This window comes from Penaeus japonicus, unplaced genomic scaffold (assembly GCF_977035675.1).
Source record: "Penaeus japonicus unplaced genomic scaffold, GWHDUDI00000001_assembly GWHDUDI00000042, whole genome shotgun sequence".
Lineage (NCBI taxonomy): Eukaryota > Metazoa > Arthropoda > Malacostraca > Decapoda > Penaeidae > Penaeus > Penaeus japonicus.
In genome coordinates this window covers 18,629,288-18,656,787 of record NW_028234444.1, presented here as the reverse complement: position 1 = coordinate 18,656,787, position 27,500 = coordinate 18,629,288, and the positions used below count along the sequence as shown (strand labels likewise).

Here is a 27,500-nt window from a genome sequence, read left to right as displayed (position 1 = left end):
ATTATTAAAAAGTATGAAGTGAAAAAGTAATTTATTAGGAATTAAAAGTTGCATTTTCAGTGGACATCATTCCAATGTGATTTTCCAGGTCTTCTGTGATAGACGAACTGTGCCAGGAAATCTTTGGCAAGGCCTCTCACACCCAGATTTCCAACTACGTCATTCCTTGCCTGGCCTCGAGAGAGAACTTCAAGCTGCCCGTGGACAAGATCGTGGCAGTTTTGGGCAGTCGATCTTCCAAGTTCCTGAAGGCCTGTCCGGCTCCACCGTTGCTCTATTCTCTGCTAATGCTTGTGCGGTCCAATGCTGGTAAGTCGGGCAGTCGAGGAGGAAGGAGAAGATCGTTTACTTGTCTGTTTTGGGGTATGTAATGTCGAGGAAAGGAAGTTCAAACATCTTCCATGTAACATTAGATAAGTAAACATGTAACTAAAAGCAAACCAAAACACAGAAAGAGAAAAAGTAATCCTACATCTTCCAGATTTCTCAGATTCACATGCCCTCTGCGATTATCTTCAAGCCATAAGCGATTTATTAGGGGGAACGACGAACTATCTCCTCAGCGAAGTGAATGATGTTGACTCTGATTCTGATGACGACGACACAATGGACTCGACAGAAGCCATAGACCCAGTATTACGCAAGGTAGGAACTAACCTTCTGCGAAGTGTTGTGATTCTGCACTGATGTATTCTTTTCTAAATGAAGCGTTTTGTTTGAATATTAAATAGTATTATGCTGTGAGAATAGAAATGAGATTTTAATGGATAATCAGACATGCAGTATACAATAAGTGTTGCTAGAAGTAAGGTAGGACTTTCATGGTAAACATGAGTTTATTTTTTTGCAAGATATAGTACACATAATTCATATCCGATACTTGTTTGTGGACCCAGCTTGCAGAGGAATGTGTGACCATAGTCAACAGCACAGAGCACGTAGGATGGCTCTTGAGTCACGTGGAGCGCCAGGTCTCTCCAGAAGTGCTGCTACACTTCTCAAGGCTGACTCACCATCTTCTGACGGCACCGTCGCTGCAGCTTCACCAGTGCAGGTGGCTCCTCTTTCTCTTCTTCCTTCCTCCCTTTTGTTCTCTCTCTTTTTCTATTTTTTCTGTCTTTTCTTCTTTCTTCCTTTGGTTTTCTCTTTTTTCTATTTTTTCTTTCTTTTGTTCTTTTTCTTTCTTTTCTCTTTCTTTCATCTTTTCTTTATTTTGTTATCCTTTTGTTTTGTTTTTCCCTGGGAGAGGGGGATGCATTGTATGTTTTAGTGTTTATGTGTATGTCTGTGTGTTTGTATATTCCCAGCTTCAGTGTTTGTATATGTGACTTGGTAAAATGTGATAGGCAGTGATGCAGATATGAAAGTGGTATGTCTCTTAGTACACTTGTACTTCACTGTGGAGCGTTTTTTCTCCTTGTGATGGAGAGGAAACATTGGACATATTTACCAATATTTATGAAGTGTTGGTGCAAAATGCAGTTAGTGTGATATGTGATGAAGCAATGCAAAGAACAGTACATTTTCCTGAAAAGATGGGCTTTTCAAGTTAGTGTGTCTCATAGAAGAAAAATGCATCTTATACACCCTCAGGAATTATATTTAGGTAAAAAAAGACATTTCACTGAGAGAGTGAGTGCATGAGTGTCTCACCATTGTGCTAACGATCCTTCGTTTCGCGAATTCCTACAGGTTGTTGTATAGTGTGGTCGCCCGTCGACAGCTTTTGAGGTCCATGTGGGTCGTTTTGTCTGGCCTACAGCAGGGAGCACCTCTGCCTGGACATGCAAATGCAACTACGTGGGCATTTGGTAAGGGGATGGTTTTTTGCTTTTTGTTATCACTTGTAGATATTACTGTTATCATTAAAATCATTATCAGTAATCAGTCATTGACCCGTTAGCACTGGGTGACCAAATATCACGTCAAGTGGTGGCTGTATTTACAGCTGGGGACAAGATATTTTGTCATGGCTTTTCGTATGGCCAGTAAGCTGGGTGATTGGGTGCTAAGTGGCTGGCTGATGTCAGAGCAGGTGAACAGTCTGAGGCATTAAGCTTATGCCCTTGAAATACTCCAGCATTTAAACCGACTTGAGCCAAACTGCCCTGTCATCATCGGGTTAATATTAGCCCAATGACGACGGTGCGTCACACTCATGTGACACAGCTAAATTCCCGATGCCAGGGCATCATGCCAGTGTAACGATTACAATGCAATATTGCAATCGCCCGGCATAGGGGTTTTCGCGTAGCGCGTGCCCCGTAGGGAAAGGGTTAATTCTTATCATCATTATCATCATCAATCAGTATTATCTGTTTAATTGTTATTTTATTACCTCTAGTAATTTCTTTTATTTTACTGCCCGCATTTTTGCATATTGTAGTGTCGGGATTATCTTTTATTGTAGATCAGTTTTTTAAATCTGAATCAAAAACAATAGAGGCATTTTATTAATCAAACCAAATCAGCCTGCTGTTTTATTCTACCCATCCTCTGCTAATGCATTTAACCCTTTTAAGTGGAAGTCTCTTAGCTTACGGTAAGTGTGCAAGGTTGTGAATTTCTTCTTACAGGAATCGGTAAATTTGTTATGGCTTAAGGAACATCTGTTCCTGACAGCTCTCTCCATTAAGGTGTATTGATGTTATAGTCACTTTATTTTCTATGTGTATGGGGTTTTTTTGCTTAAGATAAACTTGCATCTTCAGTGCCACTTCTTTTGCCTTTAAAAGGGTATATGGGAGCAGTAAAAGTATTGCCTTTCAGACACATAGGTTTCATTACATTAGAAAATAGCTTTCAAATACTCTTTAATGAGATATATTATATATGTATAACTTCTGTTTGAAAAGTAACCCATTAGTGCAGGGTGCATTTATGATTGCACTCTCTACCTTAAGCTACCATGATGGAATAAGCCAGTTGTCGGACTCAGCCTGTGTTTCTGCTTTTATCATAAATTATACTTTCTATTTTTATTCATTTATTTATTTTTATTCTCCATATGTATTTATGTAGAGTGTATGTACACTATCATATTACTGTTCATAACAATGTACCAGAAAAGTAACAGAGTCCTAATGTCCTTTTTACAGAAATCAATAATAGATATATACAGCTAAATGCAGTAGGTACAAAACCATATTAACTATTGAAGTACTTACAAAAATAAATGGAGGAATGAATAACAGTAAATGGCTATGTCACTGGCCAGGTGCAGGGCCAACAGCGGAGGCATAGTGGCATGCAAAATAAAATTACATCGCTGGAATGCAGCCTACCCAAGCCCATACACAGCCTGGTATGATTGGGTGTAGGTTGCCATCACCAACTGTCTTTATTTTTAGCAACACATTCACATTCACTTATTCCACAGGTGTTCGAGGAGCTCCCTTGTTGCAGGTGTTGGCACGAGGTACCCCCTTGGCTGCTCATGAACGTGACACCCTCATCCCATTACTTTCAACATTCTGCGCCACACTAACTGCAGTTCTCTCCACTCTTCATGACTCTGAGTTCCTTGGTGACCAAGGTACATTTTTAGGAATTTTCACATTTTGTTACTTTATGTGCACTTGCATATGTGTGCTATAGATCAGTTATCCTGTCCCTTGGCTGATGCTTTGAGTAACTTAGCAAAAGTTGCTAGAATTGGTTCTAAAAGTTGGACACAAAACAAGTTTTTATTGAATTTTTTGGCTGTGCACATGCACATGCACACAGGAAACTTTAATCAGACTCAAAGTCACTTGGACATATAAGTATATAATCATATAAACCAATCCCCACTTAATCCGTATCAGCAATGTCTCAAAAATATTTTTCTTCCACGAATACCAGACGAGACAGGCGAGCAGCGCTTTCCCAAAACAACTGATAATCACTTCCCCTTCACTGTGGAGGAGCTCATTAAGATGTCGGCAAGCCTCAGGGATGTCTGTGTAGGATTAGTGGAGCTTGCCCATCCCGACGTTAGAATGTCCGCCTTGACAGACACGTCATACAAAACCATGTGGGCGCATTGCTTTAAGGTAAGATTGGGTGATTCCAGGTGTTTGTGATCATAAACGTGACTTTTCAGTAAAGAATTGTATTTACGTGTAGTGTCATAGAATAGATTAAGAGCAGTTTATAGTGAAAAGAATTCACTATCCAGGTTTTATGAAAACAAGGTCCTTTGACTCCAGAATCAGTAAACAATCTTTTTCTCAGTCAAAAGGTCTTTCGTTTATGTTAGTAATTATGATACTGCTGTGATTTATCTTAATATTGATATCCAAATGATTAATTTTAGTAGAAATCACATGATGAAAATAGAGATGATAAATATCAGAATAGTGATACGATAATGATATTTAATTCAGTAAAACATTAATTTTATATTGAAATATGTGATCTTTATAAGTAACAGCAGTTACATAGGTGTAATATAAAATTTTGTAGCTTTAACATTATTTACTTAGAATTAACATTGTGCCATTAGGTGTGTGTGGGAGTAGTCCGTCAAATTCACTTGCGGGATACCAGGCGCATGTTCTGTCCAAAGGGGCATTGGTTGAGCACTCGTGTGTCACTGCCCCTTGGGAACTGTCAGACAGTGTCCTTCGTACCACGCACGAGTCGAAGGCAGAGGCGGTTGTTCATGCCCCAGAGATGGCTCACCAGAGATGAGTTGGGTGAGTATTTTGACAATTCAGTCGATGTAGATCGCAAACCTTATGACAATGGATGACCTCTATCCAGGCCATGGCAAGGGAGGCCTGAATTCAGAAGGCACCTATACTTGGCATAACAGTGGTGGCTGTTCTCTCTTCTGTGTACAATATGGACATGTAGTTCTATGGCTCTTATGGCACTAGTTCTAAAGCTACAGCATTCTAAAGTCAATTTAAACCTTGTTGTGCTTTTACTGAAAGAACAGTAGTTTATCTCAAGTCAGGTAACTTTCAATTCCTTCCCAGTGTCATTGGGTTAAGTCCTCCTCATAGTTCTGGACAGTTTGCAATTTTTGTGCATTTTTTGAAAGTCTATCCAGCATTCCCCCCTTCCCCTCAGTATCACTACCACTTTCCCGACAGAGACCGAGGGCCCGCCACTCTCGATAACAGAGCAGCGCCGAGCAACCATCCTCCAGGAACTTCCCTTCGTGATCCCCTTTGAGTCTCGGACGCAGGTCTTCAGCAATCTGGTGGCTGATAATAGGAGCAGGAATCAGATGAGGGCAGACTTCAATGAAGGGCCGATGATTAACGTGACAATCAGAAGAACACATATCTATGAAGATGCCTTTGAAAAGTTATCGCCTAGCAATGGTAAGCCTATTTCTCTGTGTGCGTGTTTTTGTTTCTTTGTTTTTCCTACCAGCATAGAAGGACAGTAAATCTTTCTCTCTCTTTTCAAGAAGTCACATTTTTATACTCATGATTGCTCAGAATTAGAAGTAGGAAGAAAAAGTGCTTTTATATTTTCTGATTTTGTTGCCCAAGAAATCCTCACTTTTCCTCCTCCTCCAGAACCAGATTTGCACCTCAGAATGAGAGTCCGTCTCATGAACGCCGTTGGTTTGGATGAGGTGGGCATTGACGGTGGTGGAATTTTTCGGGAATTTTTGTCAGAGCTCCTGAAGACGGCCTTTGACCCCACTCGAGGATTTTTCCTTTTAACGCGTGAAAATACTCTCTACCCTAATCCAGGATCACATCTCATAGCCGAGGATTATCAGACGCATTACTACTTCATTGGTAGAATGTTAGGAAAGGTGAGTGCCGGTACATCCAGGAAAACCTGCTAATGATAAAAGATGAACTTTGTAGCTTTTAATATGGACAAGGATAGGAAAGTTATTCCAATTGCTTAATTCTTCTGATTGTTCACCTCGTGTTTCTTAATTTGATATGCTTCTTCATGCTACATTTATATAACATTGATATATCTTTCATCCTCCTGATGTTACAAGAATTTCTGCTCTGGTGCATAACTGTATTTATTAGTGTAATGATTTCCTTGTTTGTCATTGTCAGCACAGCTATAATCTGCTCAAGGTATGAAATGATCAGATTATTTTCTTACACTGAATGGTCATTTCCAACAGGCTCTTTATGAGAATCTCTTAGTAGAGGTTCCTCTAGCAGGATTTTTTGTCTCTAAAATTTTGGGGAGATCCTCATCCTCAGTGGAATTCCATCACCTGGATTCCCTTGACCCGGAACTCTGTCGAAACCTCCTGTACCTGAAGACTTACGAAGGGGATGTCCAGGACCTTGGGCTGGACTTCACGGTTCTCAACTCGGACCTCGGACAAAACACTGTGAGTTGCGGCCGGCGGATCCTGGAAAACGTCTGAAGTATTATTAGATCTCTTAATGGATTTAAGGAATGATATATGCTCAGGTCTCATTTAGTATTATATTTATGGAACAATATATCTTGGTAACAGTTTTCATAGAATTGGCACGTATGATTTCTCTTAATGCTGTAACTCGCCCCTCGACAGATTGAAGAGTTGATTCCAAACGGATCGAACGTTGCAGTGACCAATGAAAACAGAATTGAATATATATATCGGATGGCAGACTACAAACTTAACAAGCAAATAGCAAAACAAATACAAGCATTCAAGAAAGGTGATTTATCTCTTACATTGTTTTCATACTTTACTTTCAGCCTTAGAAGCCATATTTCGTGTGCTGTAGTTTTTAAGTAGTTTTAATCCCTAGTGGATGGTTTTTATGCAAATGATAATAGTTTAAAGAAATGAACATCAACTGCATTAGGAAAGGTATTCCTTTGATTCCTTATCATGTTATCATTTGGTCTTGTCAATACAGGTTTAGCCGATGTTGTACCCCTCGAGTGGCTACAGATGTTTGACTGGAGGGAACTTCAGATGTTGATATCGGGTGCATCGGTTCCCATCGACCTGGAGGATTTGATGGACAATACTAGATATGGAGGTAGGATTGCAGTTTCAGTACTAACAAAGAAATTGGTTCATTGTAGCATTGAGAATGGTATCGATGCCAGAGATGGATTAATATGATTTACTGAATGATTTTTTATTCTTATATATTTATATGCTTTGATTGATTTTGTTAGTGAAAGTAATTTAGGATGTAAATAGACAATATAATTGTTATTGTTCCCTTTCCAGGTGTATATAATACTGAACATCCAACAATAGTAGCATTCTGGCAAGTTTTGCGAGGATTCAATGAAGCACAGAAGCGACAGTTGCTCAAGTTTGTTACGAGCTGTTCACGTCCTCCACTTCTAGGGTTTAAGGTTAGTTTTGAGAGATGGGTAATTTGTTGGACAAAGTGTGTGGTAAATGAAAAAGACATTCTTTTTTCTTTCTTTCTTTCTTTTTTTCTGATATCCTGTAATGTAAAAACTTTTTCTCTCTCTCAATTTGAAAAAAACAGGAATTGCAGCCTGCCTTTTGCATCCAGCCATCGGGTTCAGAAGACCGCCTTCCGACTGCATCCACGTGTATGAATCTTCTGAAATTACCAGAATATAGGGACCAGCAGACCTTACGGGAGAAGCTACTTTATGCCATAACGTCTGGAGCAGGATTTGAGTTGTCGTAGTTTTGTCACTACTTGACGATTCAGTGAGAGGAACGTGATGGATGTTTGTCCTGCGTGTATGTATATTTTTGGACTTAAACACCTGCTACTGCTGCTGATGGTAAATGGCATATATTAGGATCATATAAAAGGTGTTTCCATTTTACTGCAAGACATACATATTTATTTCATACAAGTAATTCTTAAAACCGGAGCATAATTTACCCAGTTCTTTTCTGCGAGTCATTGACACTGTTGAGAGTACTTGTACCCGAAACATATATTGATGTGATATTTATTTCAAGATGTTTTATCATTATTGTAACAGCTGAAAGGGATTGAAAAAGCATGCCTTTAATTCTTATCATCTATATGTTGATTTGGCATAGACTTTAACCTGAACAAATGACTGGATGATGTCTTTGGGAAATTTGTAAGTGGCTTGAATCCATTGTCAGCCATTTTGTGCCTACTTTGATTATTGTTACATATCACATCATAGTTTTAAATGGCTGATATATATAAATGCATTATATTTTCAAATAAGTTATTGAGGAATGACCTTTGAAAATGTTCATGTTGTTCATATGTCCATTATTTAAGATATGTATGTTAAATGTTATTATTATTATTGTTTTTTTTTTTTGTTTTTTTTCTTATGTTTTTTCTCAGTTTTGGACATGCTAGTCTAGTTGCACAACCATCCAGGATATTTTTTATGCTTTTTTGCAAGCCTCTTTTATTATATATATATATATATATATATATATATATATATATATATATATATATATATATATAATATAATATATATATATAATATAATATATATATATATAATTTCATTAATTAATTAATTTACAGTTAAAAAATATATATTGTTTATTAATGTACAGGAACGAACCTTGCTGCTTGAATAAATGCAGAGAAGTGGTATTTTTTATCTTTTCTTTAACTTTGCAGATAAAATGGACACAGTTTACTTAAACGCATGCTCTCCTCCTATTAAAACATGTTTATAAAGATATCAACAAGACTTTCATTTCAAGAGATATTATTTTTGGCTGTATCAAGCAGCCAGTGGTATGAATAACATTTGCTGGGAGACAAAAATCCACATCTAATTGAAAAGTGAGGAATATAATATACTGCATGTAATATGTAATATTATCAGCTAGTAAATGCTGAAGAATTAAGCTGAGGTTACTAAGTAAAAATGATAACTTGTATTTCTGTGATGAGTTTTGTCTTAAAAACAGATTGAAATGAAAGATGAAACATGTTTTGTTACCTGAAGATCTAGTCATGAAACTAAGCATATCCATTATTTTTCGATGGTGTTGTGGATCACTCCAAATATTTTTCTGTTTGGCAGATTTGTTATCCTCCAGTCGCAAACTGAATTATATTAGACTAAAGTTGGAAACCGTCAGTGTAACTTTTAATCCAGAACATGCGAGCTAAAAGATAGATCTGAAATATAGTTGGTGTTCAGACATAGTACATAGTTTGTACATAAGAGGATGTCCCCTGAGTGTTTTTAAAATAATGTATCCTCTCTTTGTTAAATAAATTGTTGGAGGCATTCCAATTCATTCATTCTCTGAGAACCATTTGCCCCCTAAAGAAAACACATTTCATAGGAAATAAGTTTTATTAAGGCAGTAGAATAATTGTAAAATATAAAATATGACAATTAATTATTTACATTGCAAGGGTAAAACATTGCTTAATGCAACAAAACCTGTGGTCATATAATAGGCTCTCCAGTCATATCATAGAAAGCAACTAAAATTTCTTTAAAAAAATGAACATAAAAACAAAAATCACAAGACACATGGGAGCACTTTGATACTATCACAACTCACAATGACCACAATCAGATTGGTAGCTAATCATGGCACGCACACGGTCTCTCGCAATGCAGGCAGATGAGGATAACGAAAGGTATTGATTTGAATGAAGCTTCAATAGTGTGATGCAGCAAAATGATTACACTTGTGTGTCAATCAGTAGGAGTTGTTATTAAGTAATATACATATAAGTCGTATGGTTCAGACAATATATTTCTTTCGTCCCTTGCCTGTTCTGCACCTCACAATCACAACATTTGAGCCATACTTAAGAAGATTTAAGTTACTACAACAATTGCTCTGACATTATGCTGGATTTTAAAATGAAAATAAATCAATTACTGACTAACAAGAGACTTGTAAGACTGGTATTAGACTGTACAATGTTTATTTTATGCCTAAACATCAAACAATAATTGTCAAAATGGGTGAAAAAACTTTTCTACAGTTCTTGTGTCCTGTTTGATGTAAATGTTTTAAAAGCCAATAACAGATTTAAGAAAATTACACTCGAGCGTGTAGTGTAGAGTAAAGTAATTCACAAAGATACCTGCTAGAATAATGTACCTTCATCAAATTATCATTACCATATATATATATATAGAATTATGAAGTGAGGATGAATGTATATAAATCTGCTGCTACTCGATGCAGGTGAAGGTGTGAAAAAACATACACAGTAACATCAAGGATCAAACAATGGTACAGTAGCTGCACACTAAGAGGGTCTCCGAGGGGCGGGCATGAGGTGCGTGGGTGGATTCTGCAAGGAATACTAAGGGTGGTCTCAGGAAGGTACCAAAGCTTCTTAAACTTCTTCTTTTTTTCTCTCTCTCTCATCAACTATTTATCTACAGTCTATACAAATGTCAGTTTTAATTTTTTTTTTTTTTTTTTAAGTAGTTATTTATATATATTTTTTTAGTTTTTTTTTATTTATATTTTTTGATTTTCAAAAGTGTATTGTCTCCTGTGAGCACTGTGAAACAAACATTTGCCACTGGCCTTTTTGTACTGCCTTATTTAAAGCCTGAAAACTCTCCACTCCTTGTCATCAAATGAGTTTCTTCTCTAGAAAATGAACTGCACAAAGGGGCTCTGTCCAAATATTAAAAATACTTTTAACGAGAAAAAGACTGTGAAGCTGTAATTATCAATTAACAAAAGGATTGTTAAAGAGCCTTAAAATTCACCGCTTAACCTGTTTGCAATAAATGCATCACAAATAATTCAACAAATTTTTTTAAGATCGAAAATCCATTTACACCTTTTCGGATAAAAAGAAGAAAAAAAAATGAAATTGGAATCAAAAGAGGTTTCCATTCCTTGAAATCCTTCAAAACATTTCCCTACCAAATGACCACCTTGAAAATCCACAGTTGTCGTCCTCGTGTGGTGTGCTCTCCGAGGCCCAGGAGAAGACGGAAGGAAAGTTTCCACAGCTAATGCAAATATATATATATATATATTATTATTTATTTCTTATCTTTTTGCCCCAAAAAATAAACAACAACAACAAAAAAAAACTGCCTGTCATAATCAAATTACCAACTAAAGTCACACCACAAGCTAAATTCATCACAGATACACCACATCATCATCATCATCATCCACTTATCAGGAACCCTCAAAATCAGCGCAGTAAATCACAATCATAACACGACAAGACATAAAAAGACATCCGCAGCTCTTTACCGAGGAGTATAAATTTCTCTTGCAACTGTTCTTGGCACAAAGCTCTTCTGACAGACCTTTTTTTTTTTTCTTTTTTTTTTCTTAACAAAACAAGCTGTACATAAGCTGCAATGCATTTCTGACAGAGCAAGCATACAACTCTTACTTTAGTAACAATATTTATATCACGCCTGTTATAGACAGGCTCCACACAGTACACTGTCCACTTTCAACGTCCAGTAGATTGAGGCAAAGCATTACAAACAATGTGACCGGGAAGCCACATACTGATAGTAAATCCTTTATAAACTGCTGACATAAAACAGATTGCACTTAATACTTTTTCTTTGTTGAAAAAAAGGAAAAAAAAAAAGAAAAGGAAAAACACTTAATTACATTCAAATATCATCACCTAACAATCTATCCTGACTATTAATCAAATTGTATTACTGACCTAACTATCAACATGTCGTCTAGAGAAGGATGCTTTATTCATAATAATCATCACAAACTGCTTGTAAACATAAAATGCAATGCACAAAAATGCATATTTCAACAAAGCTACTTACGAGTTCCTTTTTTAAACCTGGCAACTCTTCATGTGGAAAATTTCCCAAAGTGCTTTTCGAATCCATTCACAGTAAAAAACAATGATAAAATACTACATTACATGCAATTCGGTCATATACACAAACAAGTACTTGCATTTGTAGGGAAAACAAATGTCATAAAATTAAAAACTTAACGTGGTTAAAAGCTCATTAGTAAAAGATCAATTGCAGTACAATCACTTGAGAGAACTTTAGGTCAAGACTGAAGAAACTTGTTAAAAGGACTTCAATTCCTCTACTTAATGAATGTCAAAATTTCTAATGTGAATTCCTTGAAAAGTTTATAGTAAGAGAAAATACATGGGTTCTAATACCTCACTTCCCCACTGTTTTCTTTTAATCTTATTACTATTTTCATCCAATTCTAGCAAAATCTCAAAGGTTTAAAAAACTGTAGTCACTATAACCTACGTACTGACCAACAAATCGTGAAAGAAACGCGTCCCGTGCTTTGGAAGATGGGAAACCTACATACAAATAATGATTTATAAATGCAATTCCTCATCTACAAGAAATTTTGTGCTGCTATTATGTACATCGAGAATGACCTTTTGAATAACCAATGCTGGCAGTGACCTATATCTTGACTATACATTATCTATATTGACATTTATACAGACATATAAGGATTATCCTTAATAGTGAAAGCCTGTTAGAAGACTCAAAAAAATGTGGCTTTAAATGCAAATGTATGAACAGTTTGAGCTGTATATTGATCTCCCAAAAAGTCCAATCATAATGCCTTCATCATGACCTTTGCAAAAGAGCAAGCATGACGCTAATGCATTTGATTTTCTCACGCGTCTGCCGTCCCACCATGATGCCTCTACCAACATGGCATCATGGCATCATGGCATCTTCTACATATGACTCTGTGGTTGTGTAGATGCAGTAGTCTTGCCATCCAAGCAGACTACAAGTAACTATATGAACCAAAGTAAAAATTAATAAATAAAATTCCCTTCATAGCCTTACGAATTACGATCATGAAGAAAGCCGTTTATCCTTGAAAGGAAAATACTGCAAATGACACTCACTTCACTGGAAAAGGAAACTGTATGGCCAGTTACATGATCAAGCAACATTAAATTTTTCTATCACTTGTCGCGATGAATATTACCATTATTATGCCTCGGCAATAAAAGTAGTTCCATCTAAGATGGAATGGGAAAAACACCATAAAACAATGTCACATGGTAAATAAAAAGAAAAATCCTTCATCAAAATAACAATTCTGACAATCAAACATTAACAACATCTTCAAGTGCTAGATCAGTGGTGAGGACGTGCTTGTGTGACGTCTGCCGGTGCAGGGGGGGGCCTGCGCTCGATCCCGTGCTCTGCTCACCGTCCACCCACGTCTCCTCCAGCTCCTGGGGGGGAGGAACAGGGGAATCACAAAGGAAAGAAAACAAAGGCCAGCCCTTTCCCTACTCGTGTTTTTTGTCCTAATAAGCAAAGAAGCAGTTGCAGGGATGATAAATGAGCATGGATGACCTTTCTTTTCTCTCTTGAATCAAACCCTCAATTCTGACAAGATAAAGAAAAACTTTCCTTTCCACCATGGCACAATCTCAAATATTTGCTGAAAGTAATATTCATAATAATGCTATGCATTCAAATTTTGCATGAAGATATTTGTACATTTGAAATGCTGCTATAAATATGCTAATCATCTATCAGTAACATCCATCAACAAAATGGAAAATAAAGGCGTCTGAACTATATAAAGAAGGACAGAAGACGATCATCCCTTTCAACCAAGTGTTGAGATCTCAATGACCTAAATCAAAGCACGCTGGAATTTCTGTAAAAAGGAATGATCGCAGGGCCGTGAACACGTTATGCATGGTAGGTGCCGGAGCAAGAACAAAATGTGAGCTTGCACACTGATCTAAACTGATGCAAGATGTCATATCCATTATTTATGAAAACTGGTAACAGAGGCATAAATAAGAACGAGTGAATCTCTCAAAAGACAGACAGACAGACAGACATCTGACTCTACATTTCAAATGCCATTTCTTCTTCACAAAGAGGTTCCATAAACAAAATTACCTCACATATATCTACAAAACTGCGTTCTTACTTATACTTCCTTTACCGTTCTTATGGATAATTCCACTGATTATTTCACTGAACACCAAACACACAGACTCAGTTTTATTTTGGCTGAAATATTTTACAAAAAATGCCAGCAATATATGCAAAAAAGGGGAAAGTTAATGTAAAGATTAAATTAGGACGAGAGATGCATATGGCTGAAGGAGTTTTAAAATCTATAACCATCCTTAATATTACTCTCCATTAGTGTGTCATACTTACATACCTAATCTCTGTTCACTCTTTTCTTGCAAGATTCAATCTTATATCAACTAATAAGCCTAAAACTAAACACCATCTCTGACTGCAGCTATCATTAAAAATAACAATAATGTGATGCTACCCAAACGATTACTTAAAGTTATAAAGACATACTATATTCCACATACAATTAAACTCATCTCCCTGTACCTTACAAATAACAAATACAACATGCAGGTGCAGTGGGCAGGCAAATTAGGACAGCCTGTAATGATGATAATAAAAAAAACTAAAAAACATTTATCTCTAAATCTACCTCTCTTTCTTTATAAATGTCAATTATCTACAGTGACACATAACCTCTGTACTAGAGGGGTATACTAGACATTGTTAATAATTATTCTATTTAGATTTCTATTAGAAAAAAAAAACACAACAGTTACCTATGCATTCACAAAATGCAATAAAAAAACACAGTAACACATTAAATTCACAATAATAGTAACACTTAGTTACAGAAACTATTAAAAATCACACTATCATTCATAAAGACAATAAATGAACGACACAAAACTAAAGTTAATCCCACCTATCACAATATTAACAAAATAACACTAACAATGATAACCAAACAATTAACAATATAACATATTAACAAAGTAACACTATCAATTATAATACTAAAACAGAAATAACAATGAAAACAAAACCTTTAATATCAATAACAAAAATAATGATAGCAATGAAAGTAATGCTTATGATGATAATGTTAACGAAAATTAAAATTCCATCACTATAATGATTATAAAAGTATCAACACTAACATCCTCATTACTGATAACAACAACCTTTTGCTTTTTTACTTTGCACAAAAGAGCTTGATTACACTTATACTCCCTCACTAAGACACACTCAAATATAAAGATTCACTTTTCCCCTTCCCTACATTCACAAAATATCTAAAGACATTGCACTACATATTTAATAGGGCCCTTTGGTATTACTAGTGTCACTAGTCTATACTTGCTACTTTATCTTCACCAGAAGTACAATCCCATTCAAAGATAATTAGCTCTATTTCTAAGAGCATACGCTTACATCTTGATTAATTTCCGGAATCATTTACACCAATTTTTCTCTCTTTCCTTCTTCTTCCACCTTTCACACTACTTCGTTTCATCTTCCTATCACCAATCAATCAATCAGGGGGCAAATGGTGGGAGACATTCCCTGACAAGATCCTTCCTAGCAAGCCGCCAGGAAGGGGCACAGCTCATCCTTACTTCCTCCCGGGGGGGCTTGATCAATTTGCCCGAGACACTACTTCCTTGGTTGTTCCCACAGGCCTCCTTCACCCAGGATTGTCTCTAGTGGAGACAACCTGGTGATTAAAGCGTCCATAAAGCCTGAGCAGGCGATACCAGATTGAGCAAGTAACAGGTCCTATGCCTGTCTCATTCGTGCAGCTGTTGCTTGGACACATGATCCCATCAACTATACCCTATGATTGGGCATAAGGACATGTTACAAAAGGAGTTCCGACAAGATTACAAGAAAGACAGAGTCCAAGACTCTCTGTCATACAGCAAGACTGGTAATATCAGGGCCTTGAAGACACATGGCTTGTCCTTCTGCACAGGCACCAGCATCTCTGAATACTCCTGTTAAGTGTGTTCATGACTCCTGCTGCCAGGCAGGGATGGACTGAGATGGATTAGCATGGCCTGAGCTTGCCAAGTGGCCCTGAACTGTTACTTGCTGCTGCACCCATAAAACTGATGTATGAAGTGAGCCTATTCTGGTGGTTTTGGGGTAAGCTGTCCTACCCTAACCCACAATTTGCTATACATTTGGACTAATTGGGTACAATTTCTTTTTCTCAGTCCATTGACTGACCATCCCACTAAGAGTTCTCCTAGAGAACCAGGTGGTCAGTTTGTCACTCTTCTTATCCCATTATTCTCATACACCATTTAGCTTTCAATATCCAATTCCTTCAGTTGAATCTGCTTTCTCCTTTTTTCCTTTATCTGCAGTGTTCCCTTCTTCCTTTCTAAATTCACAGTCCATTTTCGTCTCTTCCCTCAATGCACACTTTCTACTATCTCCTTGACGGGCTTGTCTTCCTTTCTACCCGAAGCTTTCATCTGCAATCCTTACTCCACCTTCATCTACTTCATTTTCCTCTCTCCACTTGGATCTTCAATTCATTCACATTCTACTTTCCTCCCACCTCACACTACTCTTCTCTGGCCATGCATTTTCCAATGAGGCTCAACACCAACATCCACTCCCTAATCCACACTTCTTCCATTCCCGTCCGTCCTCCATCTAACCAGCCCTCGAGCAATCTACTTCCCCCTTCTCTCTACCTCCAATCTACGCACAATTCTTACTTCTCACTTTGATCTACTCTTCTCACCCTGAATTACTATTTCTCCTCGGACTTCCGCCTTCCCAATCCTTCCACTCGCTCTGTGGTTCACACTCGGCCTGATCGCCCACACCTCTGCCGGGATTTTCTCTTTTAGTGCCGAGGCCTGTGGCGTCTGGAACCTCACAACTGGTGGCATCTGGCCCAAAGTAGCTGGCACTGAGTCTTTTATTATTTTTAATATTTTTTTCTTCTTTCTTTCTTTTTTTTATTACCTTGAAAATCCATCCCCTTGCTACCATGCGTGTTCTCATGAGACTAGTGATAATTCAGATGATTTGTTACAAGATGGCATCACTAAATGAATACCTTTAAAAATGAGTGAGATGATCGGGAGAAATTCTTATTAAAATATGAGAAGGGGCAAAAGGGTGAGAAATAACAGATTTTACGAGAAAAGGAAAAAGAAAAGGAAAACATAACAGAGTTTGACAAAAGTAATGATTAACCTTAAAGATAATCTAACATATCTTAAAGATAATGTAACTTATTCGATGATATAAACATGTTGGATGACTTAAAAATAACTTAAAAACTATTGAAATAAATAAAATCAGTGATATTAATCATCACTAATCACAATAAAACTAGAAAAATAGCCTTCGAAATCTGACAGGAAGTTCATATAATCTCATCAGCAAAATGAAATGTAACATAAATAATTAACAATTTCATCTCATACTCTTTTAATGACTTAACACAAGAATTAATGATAAGTAAGCATGTATATTAAGCAAAAAAACAGAAAAGAAAAAAAGCATTAATGGTGCTAAGCTAAAACGACTGCCAAGAGCTGTTGCTTTTTACTATTAAATATATAAAAGCAAAGACTGGAGAAACAAATCTAGAACTGATTCGTATTTGAAGAGGCAAAAAAATGACTTTCATCACTTGACTTGCAGGAGTCAAAAAATACGAAGGAATAAATTGTGCAGATTATATACCTCAAGCTGGTTGTTTGTGATGGTTGAGCGTCTCTTGTCGAGGATTACCAGCAGCTCGGGAGCCACACCTACATAAATAACACAAACACACACACGTGCACAATCAGTGACCACTATCACAAAAGCGATATTAAAAAATCATGAAGCATGTGACACCAAGTTAGGCTCTGCAAAGCCCTGGCTTGACTGACAGGGCAAGAAGGAGAGAAATTCAATGGACAGACATTCTAAAGAAAACAGAAGAAGAAACAATACAAAAAATAAATCAGTGAAAGAATAAACAACTATACTTTTGATATTACTACGAAACAAAATCCATAAAAATGGTTTGTTCGGAGAATTTCCCTGAAACTGTCTGCGGTTAAGTTGCTATAAAATGCTAGTGAAGCCATCCCTAACGGCCTTCTATGGACTACTGTACGTCAGTCCACATGCATTACGAATCTGTCATCACCCTATCTATTGGCTCCCCTTCCTCGTTCACGATGTTAAGAATAAACCCGCAAATCCAGTGTTAATGATTTCTACCATGGTTAATAACAAAATTGGTAGGTCCCTTTCCCAATTCAGCCTACATACGGGTAAAATTTCCAGTCATCACTTATATGCAAATTAAAGCTTTACCTATCTACTGATCGCTAAATAACTTGTTAATCAGATACTTTTGTACATTACAATTTTCCTTCACCAAAACAGGTCAATTCTTCATTATGAACACTTAAAATCCAAAAAGTTGGAGAGTTTGAAAGTCTAAACTTTCAAAATTTCATGCACCAACTGGGAGAGGGAGAAGGAGAGCAAGAGGGAGAGGGAAAGGGAAAGGGAAAGGGAAAAGGAAAGGGAAGGGGAGAAAAGAAAGAGACAAAGAGAAAAAGAGAGAGAGAGAGAGAGAGAGAGAGAGAGAGAGAGAGAGAGAGAGAGAGAGAGAGAGAGAGAGAGAGAGAGAGAGAGAGAGAGAGAGAGAGAGAGAGAGAGAGAGAAAGAGAGAGAGAGAAAGAGAGAGAGAGAAAGAGAGAGAAAGAGAGAGGAGAAGAGAGAGAGAGAGAGAGAGAAAGAGAAGAGAGAGAAAAGAAGAGAAAGCAAAGAGGAAAGAGAGGGAGAGACAGCGAAAGAGAAGAGAGAGAAAAGAAGAGAAAGAAGAGAGAAAGAAAGAGAAAGAAGAGAGAGAAAGAAGAGAGAAAGAAGAAGAGAGAAAGAGAAAGAGAAGAGAGAGAAGAAAGAGGAGAGAGAGAGAAAGAGAGAGAAAGAGAGAGAGAGAGAGAGAAAGAGAGAGAAAGAGAGAGAAAGAGAGAGAAAGAGAGAGAAAGAGAGAGAAAGAAAGAGAAAGAGAGAGAAAGAGAGAGAAAGAAAGAGAAAGAGAGAGAGAGGATCAGAAACTGTAATGCCCTACTCCCTGCTCACAAGACAAGACAATATAGAAGCACCAAAACCTGAGTACTACACTACTTGACCAAACCACAAACACCTATTAGAGAAACCCACACATGTTCCTTTCCCTCCTCAAACATGGTAGACGAAAGATACTAAAGAGACCCATTCAATCCCCATAACCTCATCACAAAAATCTAACAAAAAATTAAAATAAAAATAAAAATTAGAAGTAAAAAAAAAAAGATGATCTAGAAAGTCGATACAAAAGGAAAAAAAGAAAGTTATTCAACCTCTTGGCGTCACTACATGCTAACAACCAAACTGCCTTGTGGGAAAACATCAAAACACTTTGACACACATTGGCCAACCATCATGCATTTTTTTCGGTAACATATTGGGAGGAAGTTTGGCTTAACTTAACAATCTGATGAGGAAGTTGATTCATGTGGTCTGTCAAAGTGCTTCTTTGTTTACATTTTTAGTTTGTTGTTTTTGGAATCACAGAGCTTCAGAAAGTCACTTCCCAACTATCATGCAAAGTAAAACATGCACATTATGAAACACATGGACATCCCAGAATCCATCCATGCAATAATAAAGGCATATGCAGGTGCTCTTCATCTATTCTACGGGACAGCTGTAAGTATGTAGGAAATGCAAAAAGACTGTAAAATTTACAAAAATACCAAAAAAGTAAATCAAACAAATGATGAAATAATAATATGTATAGAAAATACATTTCTCTGTGAATTACCTGTAACATGGTACCTCACTAGAATCATCGAGAAGGGGAGAAAAAAGGAGAAAAAAAGAAAAGTAAAAACAGATACTGAAGCTACTCTGTGTCTGTCTATAACTGCTGGTATGTATACATCCTGCCTGTCTTGTTCTAAAATTTCCCTTCCAGAACTACCCACAAAGTATCTTCTGCCTTCCTTCTCACCTATTTCTTTGATATATAAATCTACCCTTCTACTGGACATCCAATCAAACACATTTTCTGAACAGCAAAAAATGAAAATAAATAAATAAATAAATATATAAATAATAATATTCACCTCAAAGAACTCAGAATTTTTGGCAGATCAAGAATAATATCAACCTTGCCCATACTTCTCTGCCTAACCCCTTTACTTCATTGCACTTAAATATAAAGCCATCTCTATAACATTTAGTATCTCTTTTGAGTTACTGATACCTTAAAAATATTAACCAATGATATTTTTTTTTTTGACATTCATCCAAGTGGTAACTAATCTTCTGAACATGAGAGAAGTGACAGCTCCAGGTGTATGGGTTAACTGCACTTATCTCGTGCCCCCCCCCCCCTCCCCTCCACACACACCCTCATCACTCAATTATGTCAATAGCTAGCTTTCTAACTGTGATCTTCAATAAATATGTACAACCATGCTAAGAACATAAATATAATCTATGATACAAACTTTTTTTTCCAGAACACCTATAAGACAGGCAGAATGATCATCTACAAATACCAGCATTATGTAACATTAATGAAATCTTATAAAGGAGACAGATTATGAAAAAGTACAAAACATATGATAAAAGGATATGATGTACATGTAAAAGACAAGAGGGAGAGATATAAGAGACTGTGTGAGTGGATACATATTTCTAAGTGTGTGTGTGAGTTAGCACATGTGCATATCTATATGCATGTGTGTGCATGTTTGATTTTTTATTTTGTAATCAGATACTGTTGTTCTAGTTTATGTAATGGTCATAAATGTTCAATTTGTTAGAAAAACATTTTAGTAAAAAACACTTCTTTTTTACTTGTATTCTTTGAAACAATTGAACATCACAAGTTAGATGGCATCTACTTTTTGAGACCTCATACAAATAAAAAAAAAGATGATAAACAAATAACACAAACAAAACAAAAACATAAAAAAAGAAGAAAGAAAATGCCACTCTCTCTGTAATCATAATTTGGGAGGATCATGTAAAAAGGTGCCAAGACATATCATCTAAACTTGCTCCTTCCAGTGCAAAAGTTAACTCAGAAATATAGGCACTATCTCCGCGGGAGAGGAACGTTCCCATAAAATTTACATACACTATGACACTCATCCACTCATTCTCCTTCATTTCATCTCCTTCTCTTTCTTCCTCACTTCTATCCCCAGCCTCTCCTCCCTCCTTACCCCATCATTTACTCACTCACTCACACTCACCCACATACAAACTGCCATTCACCCACCGAATATAAGCTCACTCCCTCACCATTCACTCTCCTATTTCCTCTTCATAGTTAAAAAAAAAAAAAAAAAACAATGAATGAATAATGGGAGGATGAATAAACGAACATCTATGGAGAGGAGCAGCACATAAGTAATGGAGAAAGCATTAACGGCCAGTAATAAAAGTGTTAATCACACGAGCCTCTAACAGTCCTTGTGGGGGGCTAAAAAACATTTTTTTTTTTAAACAAGAATAGCAAAGATATAAAAAGAGGACACACCACTATTATTGAACACACTGATTCTCTTGTAAAATAAGATAAATATTAAGAATAACAAATTACAAAGAGTTAATTAAATAAAACAGACTAGAAATAACATTGCAAAAAGGGGGTGGGGGGAATCTACGCGTCACTCACAAACACCGATCTAAATAAGCACCTTTAGCCTGTGCCCTTTTTTTCTTTTCGACCTTTAAGATGCCATTAATAATGCCCGAGGTTTTCTGGGCTTCTGCTTTTCCTTTGGATTTTGGGCCTGCTGTGAAAAATATAAAATGAAAAATATTTCAAATTCATGTTCATCTGTGTGTGTTTGAGTGCATGTGTGTCACAGGAGAGAGAAAAAAAGGTTAAGAGATTTTTTTTTCATGTATAACAAACTTGAAAGAAATTAAATAAATGTGCTTGGATACACATGTTTTGTTACTTGTGAACTGTGAGACAGATTTACAATTTTTTTAAAACAAGTAATAGAAATATAGAAATATTACTTTTTGTTTATTTTTGCTGTTTTGTGTGTATGTGTATGTGTATGTGTATGTGTATGTGTGTGGTTAGAGAAATCAAGAGATAGAGAGAGAGTACATGTGCGTGTGTGTGTGTGTATGTGTGTGTAAAAAGTGTCCTTGTAGACACTTTGAGAAAGAAAAGACAGAACTCAAGGCACAGTCAATCAAGGACTATCCTCTGAAGCAATGAATATACCAAACCCTTAACTAAAGAAAAATATCTGAATGGTTCTTAGGCAATACAGAAGCACAAAGCTGTCACATACAGGAGACAATATCAGGCATATAAAAACTGTTTCTTACTTGCTCTTCCCACTTAATGGTATCATGCTAAAATTATGTATACCATTTTACTGTAATATGGCATTAGGGAATGCCAATATTTAGATATATTTCTTAATTTCTAAACAGTCATATCCTGAACTATCTAATGTTTTGCACTTGCATTTTGAGATTATTTACCTGAGCCAAGGAGAGATTTCAGAAAACAAAATACTCCACAAATAAAATTAATTTTTGGCTGAATATTTTTGGGATCATATTAATGTGAAATATATGAGTATATGTATATCAGTCATTGCTAAAAGAAGAAGAAGAAAAAAAATACTGAATGTCTCCTTTCTTCCTTCCCGTAACAAGTGCAAAAGACTAGAAGAACAATTTGTCACTTAAAAATACTTTATCTATGACAGCTTTAAAGGAGCTTCCTTTTAGTTATCCTAGAAAATGTCCAGACTTTAGCTTATCAGCTTAAGGTAAAATCTAAACATTGCAGACATCTGAAACAAGATCTGCATAACTGTAACAAGTCCCTGACATGAAAAGAGGAAGACACACTAATTCAAAATGCATCACAAAGCAATCTTAACTTTATCTTAAATTCTATAGATATGTCACATCTGTTTTCTTATAATAAATTCTTAAATGATTTCACATACAGCTAGAAAAATTACGTCTACCCTAAGGGAATCGTACTTACCGCTGTTGGCAGCTTGGGGTGTGTTCCGGGGGAGGGAGGAGGACTTTTTCTTGCCTCCGGCCTCCTCTCCAACCGAACTGCGGGCAAGGGATGCCGCCATTTCCCTCACCGACCTCACTGGGGCACTGGTTTGCTCGTCTTCTGTGGCATCACTGGACTCGTATTCCCCTACAGTAACATAAATATTAGTAAATAAAGATTGAATATAAATGAGAGAGAGAGAGAGAGAGAGAGAGAGAACAAATAAACAGGAATTGTGACTTGAATTTGTTTTGTCGATTTTAACAATCTGCAGATATTCTGTCTGTCACATTGCACTAAGCCAACAGCTTTCTTAAGCATAATCAAAGCTTCAAGTGTATGTGTATGTGTAATGTATGCATATGCAGTTTGTATTTATTTAAGTATCTCTTTCTCTACAATATGTATGTTTGTATTTGTGTATACTTCTCAGCATCATTAAAAGCTTTAAACATAAGCAAAAAATGGACCAAAGTACACCAACAATGGAAATATTACCCATGAATAAAAATACTTCTATGCAGCTGCTTCTCATAAGTTGTCAAAGAGGTGAAACGGAGACCTGAAGTGCCTTGACATTTCTTGCATGAATATTTCTTTGTCACCAACAATTAGAACAATAAATCTTAACTAGTGCAAAAACATTGACTGCTTCCATTGTCTTCTTAATTAACCAAAACAGGGAGGTAATACATTAACACCAATAAGTAAGTTCGTATCAACAATTAAGAATTACATTAACCCACTCACGACAGGGGCATTCCAGCCTTGAATGTCACAATGCCGGGGCTTTCGTGCGCTTAGGCCTAAATCAATTAAATGGCTGGCACAATATTGTGCCGCCCGGCCACTGGGCTTTTGAATGAGCGGTACAGAAGTGTACCACCTGTCCAGAGAGGGTTAAATGACAAAGAACATGAACACAATTATATAAACAAAGACATAATATAAAGTAGTACAGTTATTACACCGTGGCTATATACCAGGTTAAAACATCCGACCATGTCTCTATGGATATAATACATTATTAATCAAATTTTATCTTCTACACTTCCATGCAAATAAGCACAGAGGGAGTAGCATGATGATAAAGATGCACAACTGCAAAACAACTCACTACACATCAACTTCTACAATTCTACATGCAGAATGCAACCTTAATAATCAAAACATTAAGTAAAAATCAAGCTTACATTAAGCAATTTGGTAATCCCTTTCCTTATATGGAGTTGATTACTACAGCATCAACAAAACACAGTAGATTACAGTCTTCCCATTAAATCATGTCAATTTAACCCTTTATATCCTTGGCACCCTGCAATATCATGGCATCTGGGACCTTTCATGGTCTCCTTGGATATAAAGGGTTAAACAGGGTCTGAATATTTGCTATCATCAAAACTTTCTTCTCAGCTTTGTTCTGAACATTTCGAAATTCGAGAAAATAAACGCGAGCAAATATCAGTCTCGATGATGCCATGTACTACTGACTGAGTAAATGGAAGAATGAGATTGGGCAAAGAAGAAAAGAAAGGAATGAATGAGAAAGAAAGGAAGGAAGGAAGGAAAGAAGGAAGGAAGGAAGGAAGGAAGGAAGAAAGGAAGGAAGGGAAGGAAGAAAAAAAGGACAGGAGGGATGAAGACAAGTGGGTTGGGGAGTGAGAAGCTAGGAGGAACAATAAAGAAGGATGGAAGGATGAAAACATTGAAGGTTGGAAGGTTGGAAGGAAGGATAGAAGGAAGGAAAGAAGGAAGGGAAGAAGAAGAAACAGCTGAGTGCTAGAAAAAGAAAAGAAGAGAAGGAATGAGAGAAAAAGAAGGAAAGTGAAGACAGATAATCAGTTAGGAAAAAAGCCAATAAGTGGGAATACATAAATCCAATCAATCTCGAACATGCCAAACAAAAACAAACCCAAATCAACAACTCATTTGGAACTTGCTCAGTACAGAGAACATAAGATGCAGCAGTAATATAAACATTTTCAGATTATGATCAACAATCATGGTGGGCATTTCTTCTATAAATCATAAAAAAATTGACATCCCATTTAAAAGAATATCTTTGAATGTTGTCAAAGCTTTGTGATAGGGTCTTGGGTTAATTTAGAGGTGAAAAAAGAGAACAAACACAAATAAGGATAAAAAAGACAAGGTTATAACAACACAGGTTAGTTAAAGGATAAATAGACTATCCCAGATAACGTTAGATATAAAAGAGGATTAGGGATAAGATAAAATAGGTTAAAATATAGGTATGACTGGGTATATTATGGAGATGTTCAGGTTAGAGCAAGGTTAACCAGCTGTTCCCCCAGCTGAGCTAATACAGGAATCTCTGAGCATGTGCTTTGGGAATAGTATGAATACTGCTACACTGATAGAATCCCATCAGTACATCCATATTAACAGCAACTCTTCTTTAGAAGAAGAAGAAGAAGAAAAAAAAAAAAAAAAAGATAAAGACAAGACAAAAAAATATATAATGCAATCCAGATACTATATATATATAATAAAAATGTGTATATATCCGTGTGTGTATGCAAATGTACGCATATTCACACACACACACACATATACATTTAGAATTACACAAATCCAATCCATCTTTGGTTCCTACACACTGAACAAGCCCCCCGGACGCAATGTTTACCTGCTCTCTGGTCTCCTCCAATGACAGACTTGGGACGCGGTTTGGGTGCAAGAGGGGGAGGGGGCTTAGGTTTCAGGGCGGCGATCACAGGCTTGGTGTTCGGGCTGGGTCCTGGAGAGAGCCCCACACATATGCATACGGTCAAATAAAACAGAGAAGCCAGGCAGTACAAATGACAAGAGAGTGCGTTAAACCAGTCTGAGCTCAGTCAGTTTTGATGGTTTGCTGAACTCTTTGTGTATCGAGTTGGAAAAAAAAAGTGAGGAGGTGGGTTACAGATGAGTGAATGATTAGATGAATCAGTGAGTGGACTGTGTGGGTGAGCATGAGAATGCAATCATGAGTGAATGAATGAACATGTGTATACATGCAAGTATACATGCCTCTCTCAAACTTTTTATTAGATAGGTAACAATTTTGCTTTCACATCAAAACTGACCAAACTGTGTTTCTCCAGACCTGAATGTATTACATAACATATCATTAATTAAATGGTTTATATTTTCATAACAGAGGGAATTCACTAGTTCTCAAGCTTCAGACAAATGCATACGATGAGTTTGCGGCACTTTGCTCCCCTCATTGGGGCAATTTCATTTTGGTTGAGTCCTACTGCTGCTATTTCATTGCAAAGAGGAAACAATATCATTAACTTGAACTCTAGGTAATTATCAAAAGCATAAAAAAATACAAAAGTAAAAGAAAATCAATGAGAGAATAACCAAGGTGCCACAAGCAACTTTCTGCTCAATTGACATGTCTGTATAATCAGCCCATGCTCAAATTGAGTCAGGAAGGTGCATATCTTATCATCAAAGGCATTTAATTCTCAATCCAGTTGCTTTGAAAGAAAAACTAATCACAATTGTAAAAGTCTATCATAAAACAAAAGAATTCTATCCAGCACTAACTGACATATAAAAAATATAATTTTTTTTTACTTTCCAAGATTGTGAAAAGGAAAAGAAATCAAACATCATTCCAACTCAAGTGCGCAAATCTCAGAAGCTCTTAGGACAATGGCCAGGCAACTCAGCAAGACAAAGCAACTTAAAATTTTAAGATGCGCAACAAAGCTAACAAAGTCAACAGTTCTCGAAAGGCTCTAATTCACATTCCTTCTGTAATCCCTTTAAATTGTATGACCTTGCTAGCTATTAAAGGTGTTAAATGAGACAAAAAAAAAAGACAAAAAAAGAAAAAAAAAAAAAAAAAAAAAAAAATATATATATATATATATATATATTATATATAATTATATATATATATATTATATATATATATTATATTTATATATATATATATATATATATATATATATCTATATATATATATATCATATATAATATATACATATTCTTATATAACTGTTTTTGCTAGCAAGGTAATCAGTTCCCTTTTACTACTGTGAATTTACTGCTTTCTTGAACTGCCAACAGTTTATCTGCATTACTATTCTATACTAGACTCTGCTTATTTATCATTCAGGATATCATTAACTTTACAAAAATCTTTTAAACTATAAGAATAAATCAATGAAGGTCAGTTGAAAGGGACTTTAAAGCTCTCAATCATCAATCAATCACGAACATAGTTGCAGAGAAGACAACAAAGTCACCCATACCTGCGTTTTCAATAACCGAGTCCCTATTACAGTTTGGAGATTTGCTGCCACTGGATCCTCTTGGGAAGCCATTGGTGGGAGACTTCAGGCTGTCCGCAAGGCCTGTGGACCTAAGCCGTACACCAGCTAGCAAGCTGCTCGAAGGGTTTTCCTTTCTTTCGTCGCGGTCCTTGTCTTCATCCTGTGGGGACAGGCAGTTGGGTTTTGAGTTTTCTATAAAAATCACTAAGGGTTTGATCACGAGCTCACTCACATACACATATACACATACACTCACACACATGCATCAGCACTCATTCACTCACACTCTCTCTCTCACACTCACACTCACACTCACACTCACACACACACACACGCACTCGCACACGCACTCGCACACGCACTCGCACTACACTCTCACTCACACTCACACTCACACGCACACTACACTCACACCTATGTTACCTCATCTTTTTGAGATGTAAGTAACC

The 27,500-nt window shown here is 36.5% G+C and overlaps 2 protein-coding genes across 51 annotated transcripts in view; one reads left to right on the top strand and one right to left on the bottom strand.

Moving 5' to 3' along the window:
* The window catches only part of LOC122254020 (ubiquitin-protein ligase E3C), a 15,157-nt gene extending 6,000 nt beyond the window's left edge, over positions 1–9,157 (top strand). Inside the window, exons 7-20 of the mRNA XM_043017485.2 lie at positions 89–309; positions 482–645; positions 897–1,054; positions 1,693–1,811; positions 3,380–3,535; positions 3,844–4,034; positions 4,487–4,679; positions 5,082–5,315; positions 5,517–5,761; positions 6,095–6,310; positions 6,497–6,626; positions 6,831–6,956; positions 7,154–7,284; positions 7,425–9,157. Of these exons, the coding sequence (XP_042873419.1) occupies positions 89–309; positions 482–645; positions 897–1,054; positions 1,693–1,811; positions 3,380–3,535; positions 3,844–4,034; positions 4,487–4,679; positions 5,082–5,315; positions 5,517–5,761; positions 6,095–6,310; positions 6,497–6,626; positions 6,831–6,956; positions 7,154–7,284; positions 7,425–7,592 (2,452 nt within the window). The 3' untranslated portion in view covers positions 7,593–9,157. The remainder of the gene's footprint in view (positions 1–88; positions 310–481; positions 646–896; positions 1,055–1,692; positions 1,812–3,379; positions 3,536–3,843; positions 4,035–4,486; positions 4,680–5,081; positions 5,316–5,516; positions 5,762–6,094; positions 6,311–6,496; positions 6,627–6,830; positions 6,957–7,153; positions 7,285–7,424) is intronic.
* Positions 9,158–9,206: 49 nt separating this feature from the next.
* LOC122254018 (capping protein regulator and myosin 1 linker 1 leucine rich repeat protein) overlaps positions 9,207–27,500 on the bottom strand; it is a 104,643-nt gene continuing 86,349 nt past the window's right edge. For 13 of the 50 annotated variants that reach the window (XM_086534685.1, XM_086534712.1, XM_086534686.1 and 10 more), the window contains 6 exons: positions 27,031–27,211; positions 25,407–25,517; positions 22,736–22,903; positions 17,392–17,459; positions 16,436–16,586; positions 10,298–13,082 (listed from right to left, as the gene is read on the bottom strand). In XM_086534685.1, the coding sequence (XP_086390811.1) occupies positions 13,054–13,082; positions 16,436–16,586; positions 17,392–17,459; positions 22,736–22,903; positions 25,407–25,517; positions 27,031–27,211 (708 nt within the window). In that variant the 3' untranslated portion in view covers positions 10,298–13,053. Of the gene's footprint in view, positions 13,083–16,435; positions 16,587–17,391; positions 17,460–21,407; positions 21,507–22,735; positions 22,904–25,406; positions 25,518–27,030; positions 27,212–27,500 lie in introns of all 50 variants that reach the window. The other 37 variants (XM_086534719.1, XM_086534722.1, XM_086534727.1 and 34 more) reach the window with 10 other exon arrangements.